General features: G+C 38.2%; 1 protein-coding gene across 1 annotated transcript in view; it reads right to left on the bottom strand.

Annotated features, from left to right (window-relative positions):
- MALRD1 (MAM and LDL receptor class A domain containing 1) overlaps positions 1-14,953 on the bottom strand; it is a 143,888-nt gene that overhangs the window by 34,915 nt on the left and 94,020 nt on the right. Inside the window, exons 23-27 of the mRNA XM_040968290.1 lie at positions 14,269-14,514; positions 12,778-12,935; positions 9,386-9,566; positions 6,648-6,776; positions 2,482-2,643 (exon numbers count right to left, since the gene is read on the bottom strand). Of these exons, the coding sequence (XP_040824224.1) occupies positions 2,482-2,643; positions 6,648-6,776; positions 9,386-9,566; positions 12,778-12,935; positions 14,269-14,514 (876 nt within the window). The remainder of the gene's footprint in view (positions 1-2,481; positions 2,644-6,647; positions 6,777-9,385; positions 9,567-12,777; positions 12,936-14,268; positions 14,515-14,953) is intronic.

Here is a 14,953-nt window from a genome sequence, read left to right as displayed (position 1 = left end):
CTTGACAGCAAATTTCTGGGCAAATAGAGACTTTGAGGTGGACTATGTCAGCCAACTGATCTTGTAAGGATTTTCTCATCCTTGGAGCAGTGAAATCAATAGCATCTTAGAACTATTGAAACCACTTGAGCAGAACCCATGGAACATGCTCCACAATGGGGACCCTGGGATGGTTGGGAGGCTGGGCTTGGTCTCTCCTATTGTATCCTCCACTGCCCCAGACACAAGAAGAAGAAAAAGAAAATGTGCAGTTATAAATGATACTGCTTAAAAAAAAAAAAGAAAATGTGCAAACAATGGTCTTGCTGACTTTCCCCTGATTTTGACCTTTCTCATCCTGATCAACTATGTAAACATCATCAAACTTAAAAATTTTAAACTAGAAATTTTTAAAAATTAAAAACCACCATTATGCTAAAAAGGAGGACATATGTATCATTACAATTAACTTTGTAAAATCTATCATACTTTAATTAAATGCTACCAGATGTAGTACCCTGGGATATGGTATTCCTTAGAAAGATCTGATTTTTCCCCTCCCCTACATAATCAAACATCAAATATTTTCTGCATATTTTCAGTATAAAACTTAACTTTTGCTTGTATAATTTCATGAGTGCAAGTTCTTAAGATTCTTGGGATACAGATTTTATACTGCACATCTGAATTAGCTCAACTCATGTCCTGGAGGGAGGTTAGAACTTAACGTATAAACTTCACTTAAACTCTTTAAAAAATTAGACACACTTTGAAAACTGGGGATTGCTTAGTGTAATATTAAAGCTATGTAAATTGAAGATCAAACTGCTCTTTGCTTAAATCACAATGCCAACTTAACATAAGAGTGCCGAAAGTACATTAGTCACATCCACGACCCAACTCCAAGTTTCTGAAGAGTAGACAGTGAAAGTTCTTATTTGTCTTTTACATGAGATTACCTACAGTCTTGACAATTCCACTGTTTTTCAGTTATTGTGCAGTAGCATAATAAAGCTGGTAATTGTTCCATAAGGACAGTTAATACATTCAAAATAAAGCTATATTTTTGTTTTTTTCAGCTCCCTAAGAAAATCATACTCACCTGTGCTAGAGTCAAATCACAAAAGACAACCCTACTTTAACTGATCCAAATTCACTCCATTAGGTTGGAGGCAACATCAGTCTTTTTTTTCCTGTTCAGAAACTAAAGCTGCCTCGTGGTGTTTTAAAATGATCTGCACTACACCTCGCTTCCAAAACAGCAAATGCTCTCTTCAGATTTACTCTCATGGCTCTCCTGCTGCTATAATTTCAGCCTGTTCCACACCCTTAAACAGGACATGTAATGATATCAGTTTTCAACTGTGCTCAATTTTGTTTGTGCAACCGTGTCTTCCCCAGATTTCTAAGATGCTAGATTTACGTTTCTGGAGTTTTTAAAAGCTATAAAATGGAAACAGGCTCAGAGAACAAGCAAGAATTTACTCAAAATGAAAACTACCATAACAGCATCTCAAAAGGCAAATGAATATTCTACAGCCCTTAATAAAAATACCATTACATGGACCTGACACGGTAGCCTAGTGGCTAAAATCCTCACCTTATATGCATCAGTTCTAATCCAGGTAGCCCCAATTCCTATCCAGCTCCTTGCTTGTGACCTGGAAAAGCAGTCAAGGATGACCCAAACCCTTGTGACCCTGCACTTGCGTGGGAGACCCAGAAAGAACTTCCTGGCTCCTGCCTTCGGATCGGCTCAGCTCCAACAGTTGTGGCCACCATTGGATGGAAGATCTTCACTGTCTCTCCTCCTCTCTGCTCTCTGTATATCTAACTTTCCAATAAAAATAAATAAATCTTAAAAAATAAGGACTTCAGGAGAAATTTCATCTCCTAATTCCTACAGGTATGGAAAACAGTAAATATAATTTTTCTTCCAGTCATATTAACATAAAACCTCATACCAAAGGCTTATTTACCTCAGTTGCTTTTGCCTAGGAATGCCACCCATTAGCAGCTAAAATAATAACATGATAAAATGTTGAAATATATATATAACACTCTAAGAACAGTTGTTTCTTCAAATTGCATTCTGGAGACTCTAAATGGCAACACTATATTTGAAAGATACATCTTTGAGAGATAAATGCTTTTAAATGTTCTGTTTTTTTTCCAAAGTACCTTTTGCTTCTTGGATGTTAAACAGATCATTTTTTTTTTTTTTTTGCAGGCCCTAGCTAAAGTGTAAGAATTCAAAAGCAAGAGACTTCCCAACTTTCAAAATATTTCAGAGTGGATATTTTCAGTATTTCTTTTGTTAACTGTAGTGTCTAGTATATTTCACAGGAAAAGTCTTCTCTATGTGTGCTGTAAGATACACACAAAATAGGGTTAACCAACAGAAACACAGTACGAACTCCCAAAAGGAAATAAGCAACACACTCTGGCATTGACACACACAAACAGTGCCTTACTGCACCTGAGTGCTGCTGCTAGGCTTACCTGGTGTGTGGTCAGAGTCTAGGCTCAGGCCTTCGGTGTGGATTCTGTTGCCAATGGCCCAGTCTAGATCATCCTCAGAGTCCTGAGTAAGACTGCAAGTTGTAGTCCAATTTCCTGAAGTTGTTTCAAAATTGCAGCTTCCGGTTACACTTGTATACTGTCCTAGGGGAACAAAAGCATTAAAGTTGCCAGAGATGTCTATTGAATTTGATACTACACTATATTTTGGATGATTTAAAATCAAAATTTGTTTATTCTCATTTTTGGTAAAAAGGTAGATTTGAGACGTTTACATTCACTGACACTATTGAACAGCATAACCTCTTCCAGTAAAAGAACCTACAAGTGGAACATTGAATATTCTCACTTATCCTTTAGTTGTATTGAAAGACTAATTTATACATGATACAACTGTGCCCCTATACGAAAATCAAACCTAACGTTTTGATAATATAGATATTTCAGGTTGAACAAATAGCTTCAGTTATTTGATATTTACTAAGGTCCCTCTATCCACTTTGGTGCTTAAATGTAAAGCTCATTAAGGAAACAAAGACATTTACTAAACAAATGTGTCTAGGAGAAGTAGTAAACTATATAGGACACAAACCAATTACTGGAGCACAATGTGTCACAGCTAGGCTCTAAATAATAAAACAGAAATTCTCTACTAAAAATACTGAAAAATTGTTTAAAGTGCATTATTCACAATAAAAACATTACCTGATAACTGCCATCTACTGCTAGCTATCTGATATCTCATACCCTGATATCTGGTCTTCCATCTTTCTGTTTCTTGAACAGTACATTTTTTTGAGCATTCAGCATAAAAAAAAAAACATGTTACCCACTCAGGAGTAATTACTTGGTGATCTGCTCAGTGTAGGTCAGCTAAGCTTGTCATTCACTTTTCAATGACTTCTAGAAATACAAACTTTGTGATATTCTTCTCAATCATAAATTTGTGACAACTTTTCAATCATAACATTTTTTAAAAACAAAACTATTGTTGAACACATAGATATTCAACCAGAAAGTCTTTGATAAAATGGATACCAAATATATTGTTAACAAAGCTTGTATGTTTTATTTCTTACATCCTTGATAGTATTTTTATAAAGTATCAATGTTTCACTTCTAAGAATTATGGCATCTTATACCTAAAATCCCTATAAATTGTGTACTTTCTTTCATTCATTCCACATGATTATATATTCATTGCTCTATTAATATGCTTATTCAGAAACTTTGTGTCTCTGTTATACTTTTTACTTCAGTCATATATAAGGTAGGAGAAGCTGATTTTATACTATTACGATGTGAATAAAATTGAGAAATTCAGTTCTCCAGCTTTTTAAGCCAATACATCTGCAAACACTCAGAATCTTCCAATGTATAAATTGAGAGGGGTCTTCAAAAGGTTTGTGAAAGGTATACACTCTGAAAAAAAATGCATTGATTTCAAAATGTTTCTGTAAAAAATTTTGTTCTTTTGTTTATTTTAAAGGCAAAGTAACAAACACAGAAAGATGGAAGGATAAATCTCTTCTATTCACTGGCTTCATCTCCAAATGCCTGCAGCATCTGGAATTGGTTTAGGCCAACGGAAGACCCAGGAACTACATCAGTTTTCCTGAATTAGTAGCAAGAAATTAATTACTTGACCCTTGATTGGCTACCTCACTCCACCATCCTCTCTCCGATGAATGCATTAGCAAGAAGCTGAGGCAGCCCTCCAGTCCAGGCACTTTGTTATAGATGTGTACATCCCAAGCAGTAGCTCAACCCACTGCCACACAGTACTGGTCCCAAAATTATCATTCAAGTGCCTTCATACAGATTACATATGCTCATATTGCTTTGTGACCGATTCTCTGACTCATAAGCCAGTGATAATTATTCTACATTCTTTTTCATTCTCTATCACCATCCTTGTCCCTTCTGTCCTACCTTATTTTAATGTGACTTTTTAATAATTTATTTATTTTTATTGGAAAGTCAGATATAAAGAGAGGAGCAGAGACAGAGAGAAACATCTTCCATCTGATGATTCACTCCCCAAATGACCGCAATGGCCACAACTGAGCTAATCCAAAGCCAGGAGCTTCTTCTGGGTCTCCCACGTGGGTGCAGGATGTGGCTTTGGGCCATCCTCAACTGCCTTCCCAGGCTGCAAGCAGGGAGCTGGATGGGAAGTGGGGCCACCAGGATTAGAACCGGTACCCATATGGGATCCCGGTGCGTGTAAGGTGAGGACTTTAACCATTACACTATCGCGCCAGGCCTTTTCTTGATCTTCATATCCAAGCTGTAATAATGTTGCTCAGCTTCTCATTTTGAGCAATGGTTGAATATACTACCTTCATTCCTTTCCACCATCTTTATATCCTTACATTCATGTGTGGCTGTAAGATCACAATTGAACCTTCTATGTCATGTACACTCAAGCAATGAAAGAAAAAAATTAAAATTTTTAATCTTAGGACTGGAATGATGACATAAAAGGCTGGACAGAGCCTCCTCCTGGCATCACCAGCATCCTATGTGGGTGCTGTTTAAGGCCTGGTGTCTCCACGCTAATGGTCTGGGAAGTCAGTAGAGGAGGGAGCCCAACATGAACACCTGGAAGAAGACCCTTGCTTCAGACTGACCCAGTTCCAGTCACTGAAGCCATTTGGGAACAAGCCAACAGTCGGAATATCTATCTCCTCTTCTCTTTCTGTTACTCTGTATTTCAAATAAAAATAAATCTTTAAATAAATTATAATCCTTCTAGGGCTGTCATTACACAAAAGTGAGTAAAGACACCACCTGTGATGTTGGCATTCCATTTGGGTACCAGTTCATGTTCTGGGTGTTCTACTTCTGATCCACCTCCCTGCTAATCAGCTGGGAAAACTGAGGAAGATGATCCAAGTGTCTGGATCCCAGCCACCAACCTGGTAGACTAGATGAAACTCCAGGAATGTAGTCATGTCTCCCATGATTCTGGTACAAACCCAACTACTTGAGCCATCATCACTGTCACCTAGGGGTATACGTTTGCAGAAAGCTGGAATCAGGAACCACAGCTGGGCATCAAACCCAGGTGCTTAGGTATGGGATGCACATATTTTACTGCTAGGCTGTAAGACTGCTCTTGAAGAAAATATTTTCTAAATTATGATCTTTGTCGTGATCCTTTGAATGGATAAAGCATTGCCAAAACTCTTTTAGACAACTTGAATTTTCTCCAGAATATAATATTTAGCTATACAGTTATACAATCAATAAAGGTCAGTATATAGTTTTGAAGAGAAGTCTCTTCAGTTAATATCAGTAAATACCCAAGTCCACACACTCACTGTAGGATGTTTTTCACCTTATTAGAAGCTGAGCAGGTAACAGTGCTATGTCCTTGGACTTCTCAGTCTCCGGAACTGTTAACAAACCTCTTTATAATTCAAATGGGCAATAGAAAACATACAAATTGCCTCACAGAACTGCCTCTGAATTACTGTTCCACACCAGTGTGAACAAACTGACACTTCCTCTTTATTCCACTAAGTGTTAGGGGTAGCTTGTTATGCAACAAACAATAGCTGCAGCCAGTTACAGGAATGACACCAAGATCCTGGGCAAAAGCTCATCAACTGGATGGATGAGAAAATATTTGCAATCAAATATGCAGTCATATGCTAAAACTATAGACTGGATTTTATAATGGCTATAAAGAAATTATTTAGATCAAAGCTTGATTTTTTTTAATGAGGAGACTGTCTACTTTTTTGCTAGCATAATATAAATGATAAAACTACCCATTAGATTAAATGTTAAACTAAACTGTATTTAATGTACTCTTCAATAAAATGAAGCAATTTTTGGAGAGAGCAATGACAATGAATTATGACCTCCCACATAGTTAAGCACAATTATACAATGGGAAAATTTTTAAATGTTTTCCTATAGGCTTGTTACAGTTGTCAGTGTGGGAATGAAAGCAATAAGAAGGCCATCCTTCAGATATTTGCATAAGAAATCTGGGGAAGATATTTTGACTGTTAGGAAATTTATTTGAGCACATGGAAAGAGCATTTTACTCAGTCAATGATGCCAATATGCTATTCCATTCATCAAGCAGGAGTTCATGCTGACATGGCGGCATTACAACAGACAGATGCACCTACCACAGTAAGCCTCATCAGACCTATCCGAGCAGTCAGGCTTGTAGTCACAGACAAGGTGAGATGCAATACACTTCTTGTTCTGGCACAAAAAATCTGTGGTTTCTGAGCAATTCTCAGAAGTTTCACCCACTAAGGGACAAACCGAAACAAAAGCAGTAATTAGTCAATATTTTCAATACATCTGGAAACTCCTCTTAGCTTTAGTAAAGCTCTCATACTGGTAAGTAACTTATTTTTGCACGTGTCCAAGGTATGTTTATTTTTAAACATTTTTAACTGATTTTCTCTATGTAAGGTGAACAACTTTCAAGTATTTCACAATACAGATTTAGGAGCACAGGGATACTCTTCACCCTACCCTCCCTCCCACCTTGTTCCTCCTATCACCCTTACTCATTTTTTTAAAAAATTTTTACAATGATATACTCTCACTTTACTTCACAATCACAGGCTTAACACTCTGTTAGATAAAGAACTGAACAAACAGAATGTGGGGAAAAAAATATTTAAATGTCATTCATCAAGAGTATAGACAAAGGCTGTAAACAATTATTAAACTTTAGACTATCAAATTTGCTCACATACATGATAATTTCATACTCTGTATATTAGACAACACAAAGCAGGGAAGACATGATATGTGCCTTTTTAGGAATGGCTTATTTTGTAGCGACAGACAGGATTTAAGCCAGGACAATGGTTAGTTGCTTTGGCCTAGGAATTTATTCATCTAAGAATTCCGCTGCTGCACCTGAGAAGAAACAGTCATTTATTTTGTGTTAAAACAAAAAAAAAGGCTACATTCTTTCTAAAATAATAGGGAAATTTTGGAAGAATTTTTGCTTTTCTAGTATAAAACTCATTTCTATATTAAGTCACTGATCATAATTTAAAAAATGTCATATCTGAAAAGACACTCACTGGAAGGGGCTAAAGAAGTACATTTTCACACTTGGCTTTCCTTTTTATATGTGCAGAATCCTATCTCCCTGGGTTGAGAAATCCTCTCTCAAACCTCTCCAGTCCTAGTCCTAGCTCCTATACGACACAGACACCAAGAGTTATGTGCCTAAAATCACAAGGAGAGTAAATGTTGTTAAATTATGGAGAATATGTAAAGTAGCTTTTCAAAAACAAAAACAATACAAAAATACAGCAGCCACCTTTCCTACAAACACTGTGGGTAGGGGGAAAAGGATTAGAGAATTTATATATTTTTTTAAATTTTTATTTGTATTGAAAATAAAAATATTTCTCTATAAATATTGCAAATTTACAGAGAAAGGAAGACACAAAAAGATCTTCAGCTCACTGGTTCATTCCCCAAAGAGCCACAATGATGGAGCTGAACTGATCTGTAGCCAGAGCCAGGAGCTTCCTCCTGACCCCCAATACAGGTTCAATGTCCCAAGACTTTGGGCCATCCTTCACTGCTTTTCCAAGCCATAAGCAAATAGCTACATGGAAAGTGGAGTAGACAGGGGATGAACCAGTGCCCATATGAGATCCTGGTTCCTGGAGATGGAGAATTAGCCAATTGAGCCATCACGCCTGGCCCAATGGTATTTATGTAAAGCAGAATGTTTTGAAGCTGCAGTACTCAGGGAAACAGTAAATGTTGTAACATCACCAAAACCAAAGTCACATTTTTAACTTCCTCAATAGAAGTGTATTTTAATACAAGAGCAGCAGTATAAGTAAATAGTCAGGCTTCTCTCCAGTCCCAGACTGGCCACTAAGTCAAGCAGCGTACAAAATCACAGGAGGCATATCTTTCACAGACAGTCTGTGCCACACAAAGCCATTTTGGAAATCAAATGGTATAATCCCCCTGAAAGAACTGTGCAAGTTTTGAAACTGTGCAAATGTATTCACATGGATTTTTGACATTTTCTGGGAGGTTTCATAAAGAAAAAGTTTAATGCCAGCATACTTCACATTTAGTAGCATCGCAAATGATAGTAAGCCCTTTGCAAGTTGTTATTCACATGGAGAAGTGTGTTTATTAAATATCCTCAGCCCAGCTCTCAGTTCCAGTTCTGCTTGGATTTTAGCCAGCTGGGTTTCTTTTTCATACATGCACTGCCAGGTATACTGCTCAATTTTTAATGAATCTAAATTAGCTAAGGGCATGTAAATATTCAGCTTATCATTTTAAGTCATGATGAAAAGCAAATTCAAAGAATAACATTTCTACATGTTAGAAAGCATATGGAATGAAGAGGGGAGTACTTGTGCAACTAAAAGAGAAACGGCTGTTACAGTCTAAACCTTCACATCTCTTCTGAATTCCTGTGTTGAAATCCTGATCCCCAACAGATCACAGGATCTACTGGGAAGTGATCAGGTCTTGGGGGAGGGGGGATAGCATCCTTATAAATAGAGGATTCTCATAAAACAGACTTGCAGTGGAGGGCATTCATCCTTCCACTCTGGAAACTCATACATTAATGTACAAGAAAGGAGCCCTTTCCAGATACCAAATCTGCCAATGCTATGATTCTGGTTTCCCACCCTCCAGTGTCTGTTGCTTGTAAGGTACTCCATCCATGAGGATGTGTGACAGCAGCTTGAACAGAGTAGCACAGGTGTCATCTTTTACCATGTACTTGTTAATGATTCAGGAACCCACACTTTCTAATTCATTTAAGTCTATACGCAACACAGAACAATTTATAAAGACACAGCAAAGAAAAAGTGGCTGTACTTCCAAAATTAGATATTTTCTAGAAACTTACCCGTCGTGCAATTTTCAAATTCGATATCGTCAACTGCTGCTCCTCCTCCCAGGTCCCTTGTTCTGATGCCTTGAAATATGACTTCAAAATTCCTTAACTTTCCTAGCTTGATGACAGCCTTCTGCCAATGATTACCAGAGTTCTTGCTTTCTTGCCATACTTCCCAGAGATCTTTTTCTGTCTGAGGAAAAGAGGTTTGTATTAGAGAAATAATTAATCATGAAATAATAAGGTACAGATTTATCTAGCATGGAAACACTTGACCAGCGAAAACTGAAAAAAAGAAAAAAAAAAGACATGTGAATTCATTAACGTATTTCCCCAAAGCAATGCTAGCAGTGACAGCAATAAACTCATTCTGGTACATCCAGTGACAGCAATATACTTTATTAACTCAATTAGATTCACTTGTCCTTATATGTGCTTGAAACTCTTGATGTTTGTGAAGACCGCTCAGGTTTCCTGGTTGTTGTTCCGATGGCCTTGGATCCTAAGATGAAGGATTCAGCTTCTTCCATCCCGTGTGGTAGGTCCAAAGGGGGTGGGGAGATGTCCTCTGAGTTCTCAGCCTCTGAAGGCATTCCAGTCCCCCGTGGTCTCTTTGGCAGTTGGGATGTGGTCCTTGGCACCCATACTGATAGCCCTTGGTGGGGATCCGGGAGACTCCAGGTTTGGGATACAAAGCCTTCTCCTATCCACCTGCGCCACTCTGTGGTCCCCCACTGCTCTGTGCACATGACCTCCTGTTAATAGGTTGTCAGGGTCGCTCTTGATTCCTCCTATATGTCTTTGTAGTTTTTCTGTTGTCTAATGTCGTCTTGAATCTATTGTCTACAAGTTACCTGTTATGTGCCTGAGAGGTTACACTACACGGCTTCCTCACACGTTCACAGGAGATGGAAGGTTTCTTTGCTCTCCCACCCGATTTCTGAGTAGTAAAAGGCTTTGAAAATGTATTTGGTTATACAATTTTAAAACACATGGGTTGAGACCATAGTAGGTAGAGGTCCATCGGGGGAGATTTATATCATTGGGAATCTTTAGGGTTGATTCATGTACCCAAAGCCCTGAGGGTTCATCATGGAGCTTTCTAAGCAGCAATCATAGAAAACAAATCCCAGAGCTCCCTGGCCAGGCGGCCAGCAGGCAGAGCCTACCGCCAAATGGCGCACTGGCCGCCCAATACCGGCTCCAGATGCGGACATGGTAGCAGCCACATGCGATCCAGTCATGGGATGCTACTTGTCCTGGGCCTTCCAGCCCCCATGCAGTGATTGAAAGACTACTTCCCCAGGTTCACCTAAGCGGTCTTCAGAAACAGAAGAACAGTTAACTCCCTTCAGGACTAGGGAGAGGAGCTATCTCTGGTTCTTACTTAGCTCCAATTTCGGGTCCCCACCCTCTTTGCAATGATCATGAGGGACGCTCCAGAGCCCCCCTCCCACACATACACACACACACTCACTCACTAATTAGAATGGATAGGCAGAGAACAATAAGGAAGGCTTGGTCAGCAAGGACTCACACACACCTTACTAGATAGGATATGGAGATTAGGTACTCCTCACCAAGGTATGGGAGATTTCTCTGCACACCCTTCCTAAAACTGTTTCGCACCTCAATTGTTAAAATGTCATTGAAATAGTCCCAGGAAGTTGTTAAGACCATGCATCCAATTTTGACAAATTGGTTGCTCAATACTTTGTCAATTTATCTCTTAACGTTATATATTGTTGCTGATGTTATGTTGGGGCTTTTAATTGACCGGGATTCTACTCTGTTGGCTCTGCCTTCGGACCGGTGAGGGTCTCCCCAAGACGCTGCTGAACTTGACCGGACAATGAGATGCTGGACTCTATGCTTGATGTATGCTTGCAATGAAGGAATCTCAACTAAACCTGAACTGTGGTTGTGCAACGGGAGGAGGGGGGGAGGAACCCACCATAGGGGGAGGGTTGGCAGAGGTGTGGGGAGAATCCCAGTGCCTATATTGAACTGTGTCACATAATACAATAAATTTTAAAAAAAAAGAAATTCTTGATGTTTGATGGAATCTGAACCATTTACCAAAAGCTCTGGGGAAACATTTCTCTATTTCCCCAATCTAAGTTCCATTTGTCTATATTTCTTAACTACTGAGGTTTAAATCAGCAGAACAGGAAAGAGGAAAGTAAAAAGAGGTATGTGGCAGACATCATCTGTCTGATGGGATACGACAAAGGCACCGTGAAACGAATTGAGCACAGGGAAAATGATCACTCCCACGATAAGTCACATCTTAAAGATTTTATCAATGCACAATTATTTTATGTGAACAGTGAAAAAATTGTTTTTTATGAATGAGAACTCTACAATGTTATTCAAACAAAAACAATTAAAAACTTATACAAATATCTCTTGTGAATGTCTAACATTGATCAATCAGTAAAATAGCATTCCAATAGATGGGCAGTCTCAGTATAATATACCATACCATGTATAAAATTCTATTTCAGTTAGTTTCCACATCTGACTCAGAAAAAAAAATCACCATGGTGATTGGCTGCATGTTCTATATTAGGCAGACTTTTCTGTATCATTATAGAAGAATTGTAACTTATAAAGCTGATTCAGGTTTCCAATCAACATGGACCGTGCAGTCACAACTATTTAGACATTATGTATGAGCACTTTGGTATTTGGGTCAAGCATTTCCCATCAAGGACTCGGCATTTCACTTTAAGTGGCAATAGATTTGACAGTATGTTTAAAATCAGCTTTCTTGGAATATCAACTAGATTCTTAGAATGAACACTCACACATACACACCTTTTTTGTTACATCTGAGTAAATATATTTGAATCAAAATCACTGATACTAATAATTTGGTATATTGATCCCACACTGTCATTTTGTTATGCTAAATTTAAGTTCTGACAGAAGCATCCAAATAATTTGCCAAAAGAAACACATCACTGTGTTGGTTAACACCTTGATCCTTCTCCGGAGTGGTTCAGTCCTTTACATTGTTTGCTTAGAACCATAATGCCTACTATTAGTATCCATAATGATTGCTCACACAGAGAAAAGTAGATAGGTACTCTCCATTCAGATGTACAAGTCATCTATCTTATTTTAACTGAAAAGGTTAGTGAAGTGAGGATCCACATTGAGTAAGGACACACGACTCAGACGTATCAAGAAAAGAGACTGGGCATTCAGTAATAATCACAGAATAGGAGAGTAAACTCAACAGGTGTCCAAGTACCAATTTGTCAAACCCCACAGAGCATTTGAATCACTACAGCAGTTCCTTCCCAGCAAACAGGCTTCTGTTGGCCAAGGGTTATAATTAATTATAGTTTATTATGACATCACAAACAGCTTATTATTTAGCATCACAAAGATCCTACCTTAATGAGCACATGAATGGATCCTGTGGCTTTGGTGGATATGAAATACCAAAAATTCAGGGTGCAGGCTGCGCTGGACTCTTGCCACACTGGACTTCTGAGGTGTGCTTTCTCCCCACGCAGACCCATTGGGGTAGCTTCCAGATAAATGAAGTGTCCTAGGAATAACAATGGAATACAGACAAGGCAAAATGAGATTATTTTTAAGTTTGCCCATGCTAGTATTTTTAATTACATTCTATAGGATCTGAGCTGCCAAAAATATTTCTCTTAGAATCAGAAAAAAAATAATAATATCCCTCTCTAGTTCACTGATGGCATTCTTTCCAAAAGTCTACTTTCAGCAAATCTCTTTACACTATGCAGATGGCCTAATTAACAGCATATTCATGTCAACAAAATAGTGATAGAAATCATTTAATGGTTTCTAACTAGTGAGTTCAAACAATGAAGTTTTCCCAAGAAATCAGTATAGGTACATGAATGTTTTCAAAAATTCAGTTACCTATTGAATGTGCAAGCAGACCAGAGAATTTTAACATCTAATACAAAAGGAAAATTGACTTTTATTCTTAGATTTCAAGATAACCAACATTTTCCTGTGTGTATCTGAAAATCTGAATGAGATTTAGGTCATCCTTACTCTGGCTTGGTCACCTCTTCGAGTTTTCTGCGTTTTTTTTTTTTTTTTGCCAAGTCTCTGAAATATCATTTTTCTTTTTATTTTTCTTAAATCTGTGTATTACTCCCATTTTGCAACATTCAAGTTTCCCTTGTTCATCCAGCTAATGTCCTGCTTCCTTGGACATAGGGTTTCATCCTTGACCTCAACTACTAACTACAAAAATGATCCATGCCTAACATCCATAACTTATATAGTCTTACAGTTACATTATGCATTTGTATATTCCCAAGGTCTTCCCCATTATGGACTGAATTGTGGACCCACACAAAATGCCTGAGCTCTAAACTTAGTCCTTATGAAAGTGATCTTATTTGGAAAGAAAATGCATTTACTGATGATTGAACTGAAGCAAACTAGAGAAGACCCTTACTCACTATGGCACTGCCTTAATAAAAAGGTCGAGGTGAGTGCAGAAAAGAATGCATTCACAGCAAGAAGAAAATGTGAAGTCATACAGAAAACCACAAACTACAAGTCAAGGAGGATGAGACCTACAATACCTGGCAACAGGCAAGGAGACAGTGACTTCCATGGCTTTCAGAAAGAACCAACCCTTACTAACACCTTGCTCTCAAACTTCTAGCCTCCAAAGCTGTAAGAGAATCAGTATCTTGGAGCCGCTCAATCCACAGCCCTTTGTTATGGAAACCCTGGGAAACAATCTTCATTGGATATTTGACTGATCTGCTCTGTGGTCATGGGTGTCCTCTGGAGTTCTTTAGCTAGCAGGATGGGGCTGAGTGGGGGGATAACGTGAAGCTCATTGTGAATATGATTAAAGCAACTCTACCAACCCAATATCCTACCATTTTCATTTCCAAGTGTGTGGTCTTCGGGAGGCCTCAGGCTTTGATGAGAACCAACCCCTAATACCCAATCAAAGTTTTCAGCCAGGGAGTTCTGCCAGCCACACCAGCCGTCTTCAAAAGTACAGGAACCACCACATTCATTTTCATCTGTGTTGTCTCCACAATCATCTACAAAATTACAACTTTGTTTCTGTTTATAACATTTGCCATTTTGACACTCCTGGTACCCATATGGACAGTAACCTAAAAAAAGAAAAACATGAGGAAATTCAATGAGGTGAAACGTCAGTAAGAATACATTCACTTACTATGTAAAGGAACTGAGTGTTCTTAGGAATTTGAAGCATTAGGGCACTAGTTCTCCTAATGCATTCTAGAGTTCTCGAATGGATAATTCCGAAATGGAAAAAAAAGGTATCACTTTAATGATTTAGGAAAGTAACCCAAGTCCCTTAGCAGCATTTTTTACCAGGTGTGTTAAGAATATAGATTATACCTAAGAGTCAAGGTGAGTCATTTCGTTTTTTACTCTGATATAAAATCTTTAGGGTTACTAACAGCACATGTATTATGGGATATTTGGAATACAATGTGTTAGGATTTATTTATCCAAGTGTTTATCAGAAGCCAAACATATAATATACTTTCCCAGGAGCAGGAACAGAAATATATAACCAATAAC

The sequence above is a fragment of the Ochotona curzoniae genome, unplaced genomic scaffold, assembly GCF_017591425.1.
Source record: "Ochotona curzoniae isolate NIBS_2020 unplaced genomic scaffold, NIBS_Ocur_1.0 scaffold_4683, whole genome shotgun sequence".
NCBI lineage: Eukaryota > Metazoa > Chordata > Mammalia > Lagomorpha > Ochotonidae > Ochotona > Ochotona curzoniae.
The sequence above is the reverse complement of the archived record's forward strand: the minus strand, read 5'-3'. Positions and strand labels throughout refer to the sequence as shown.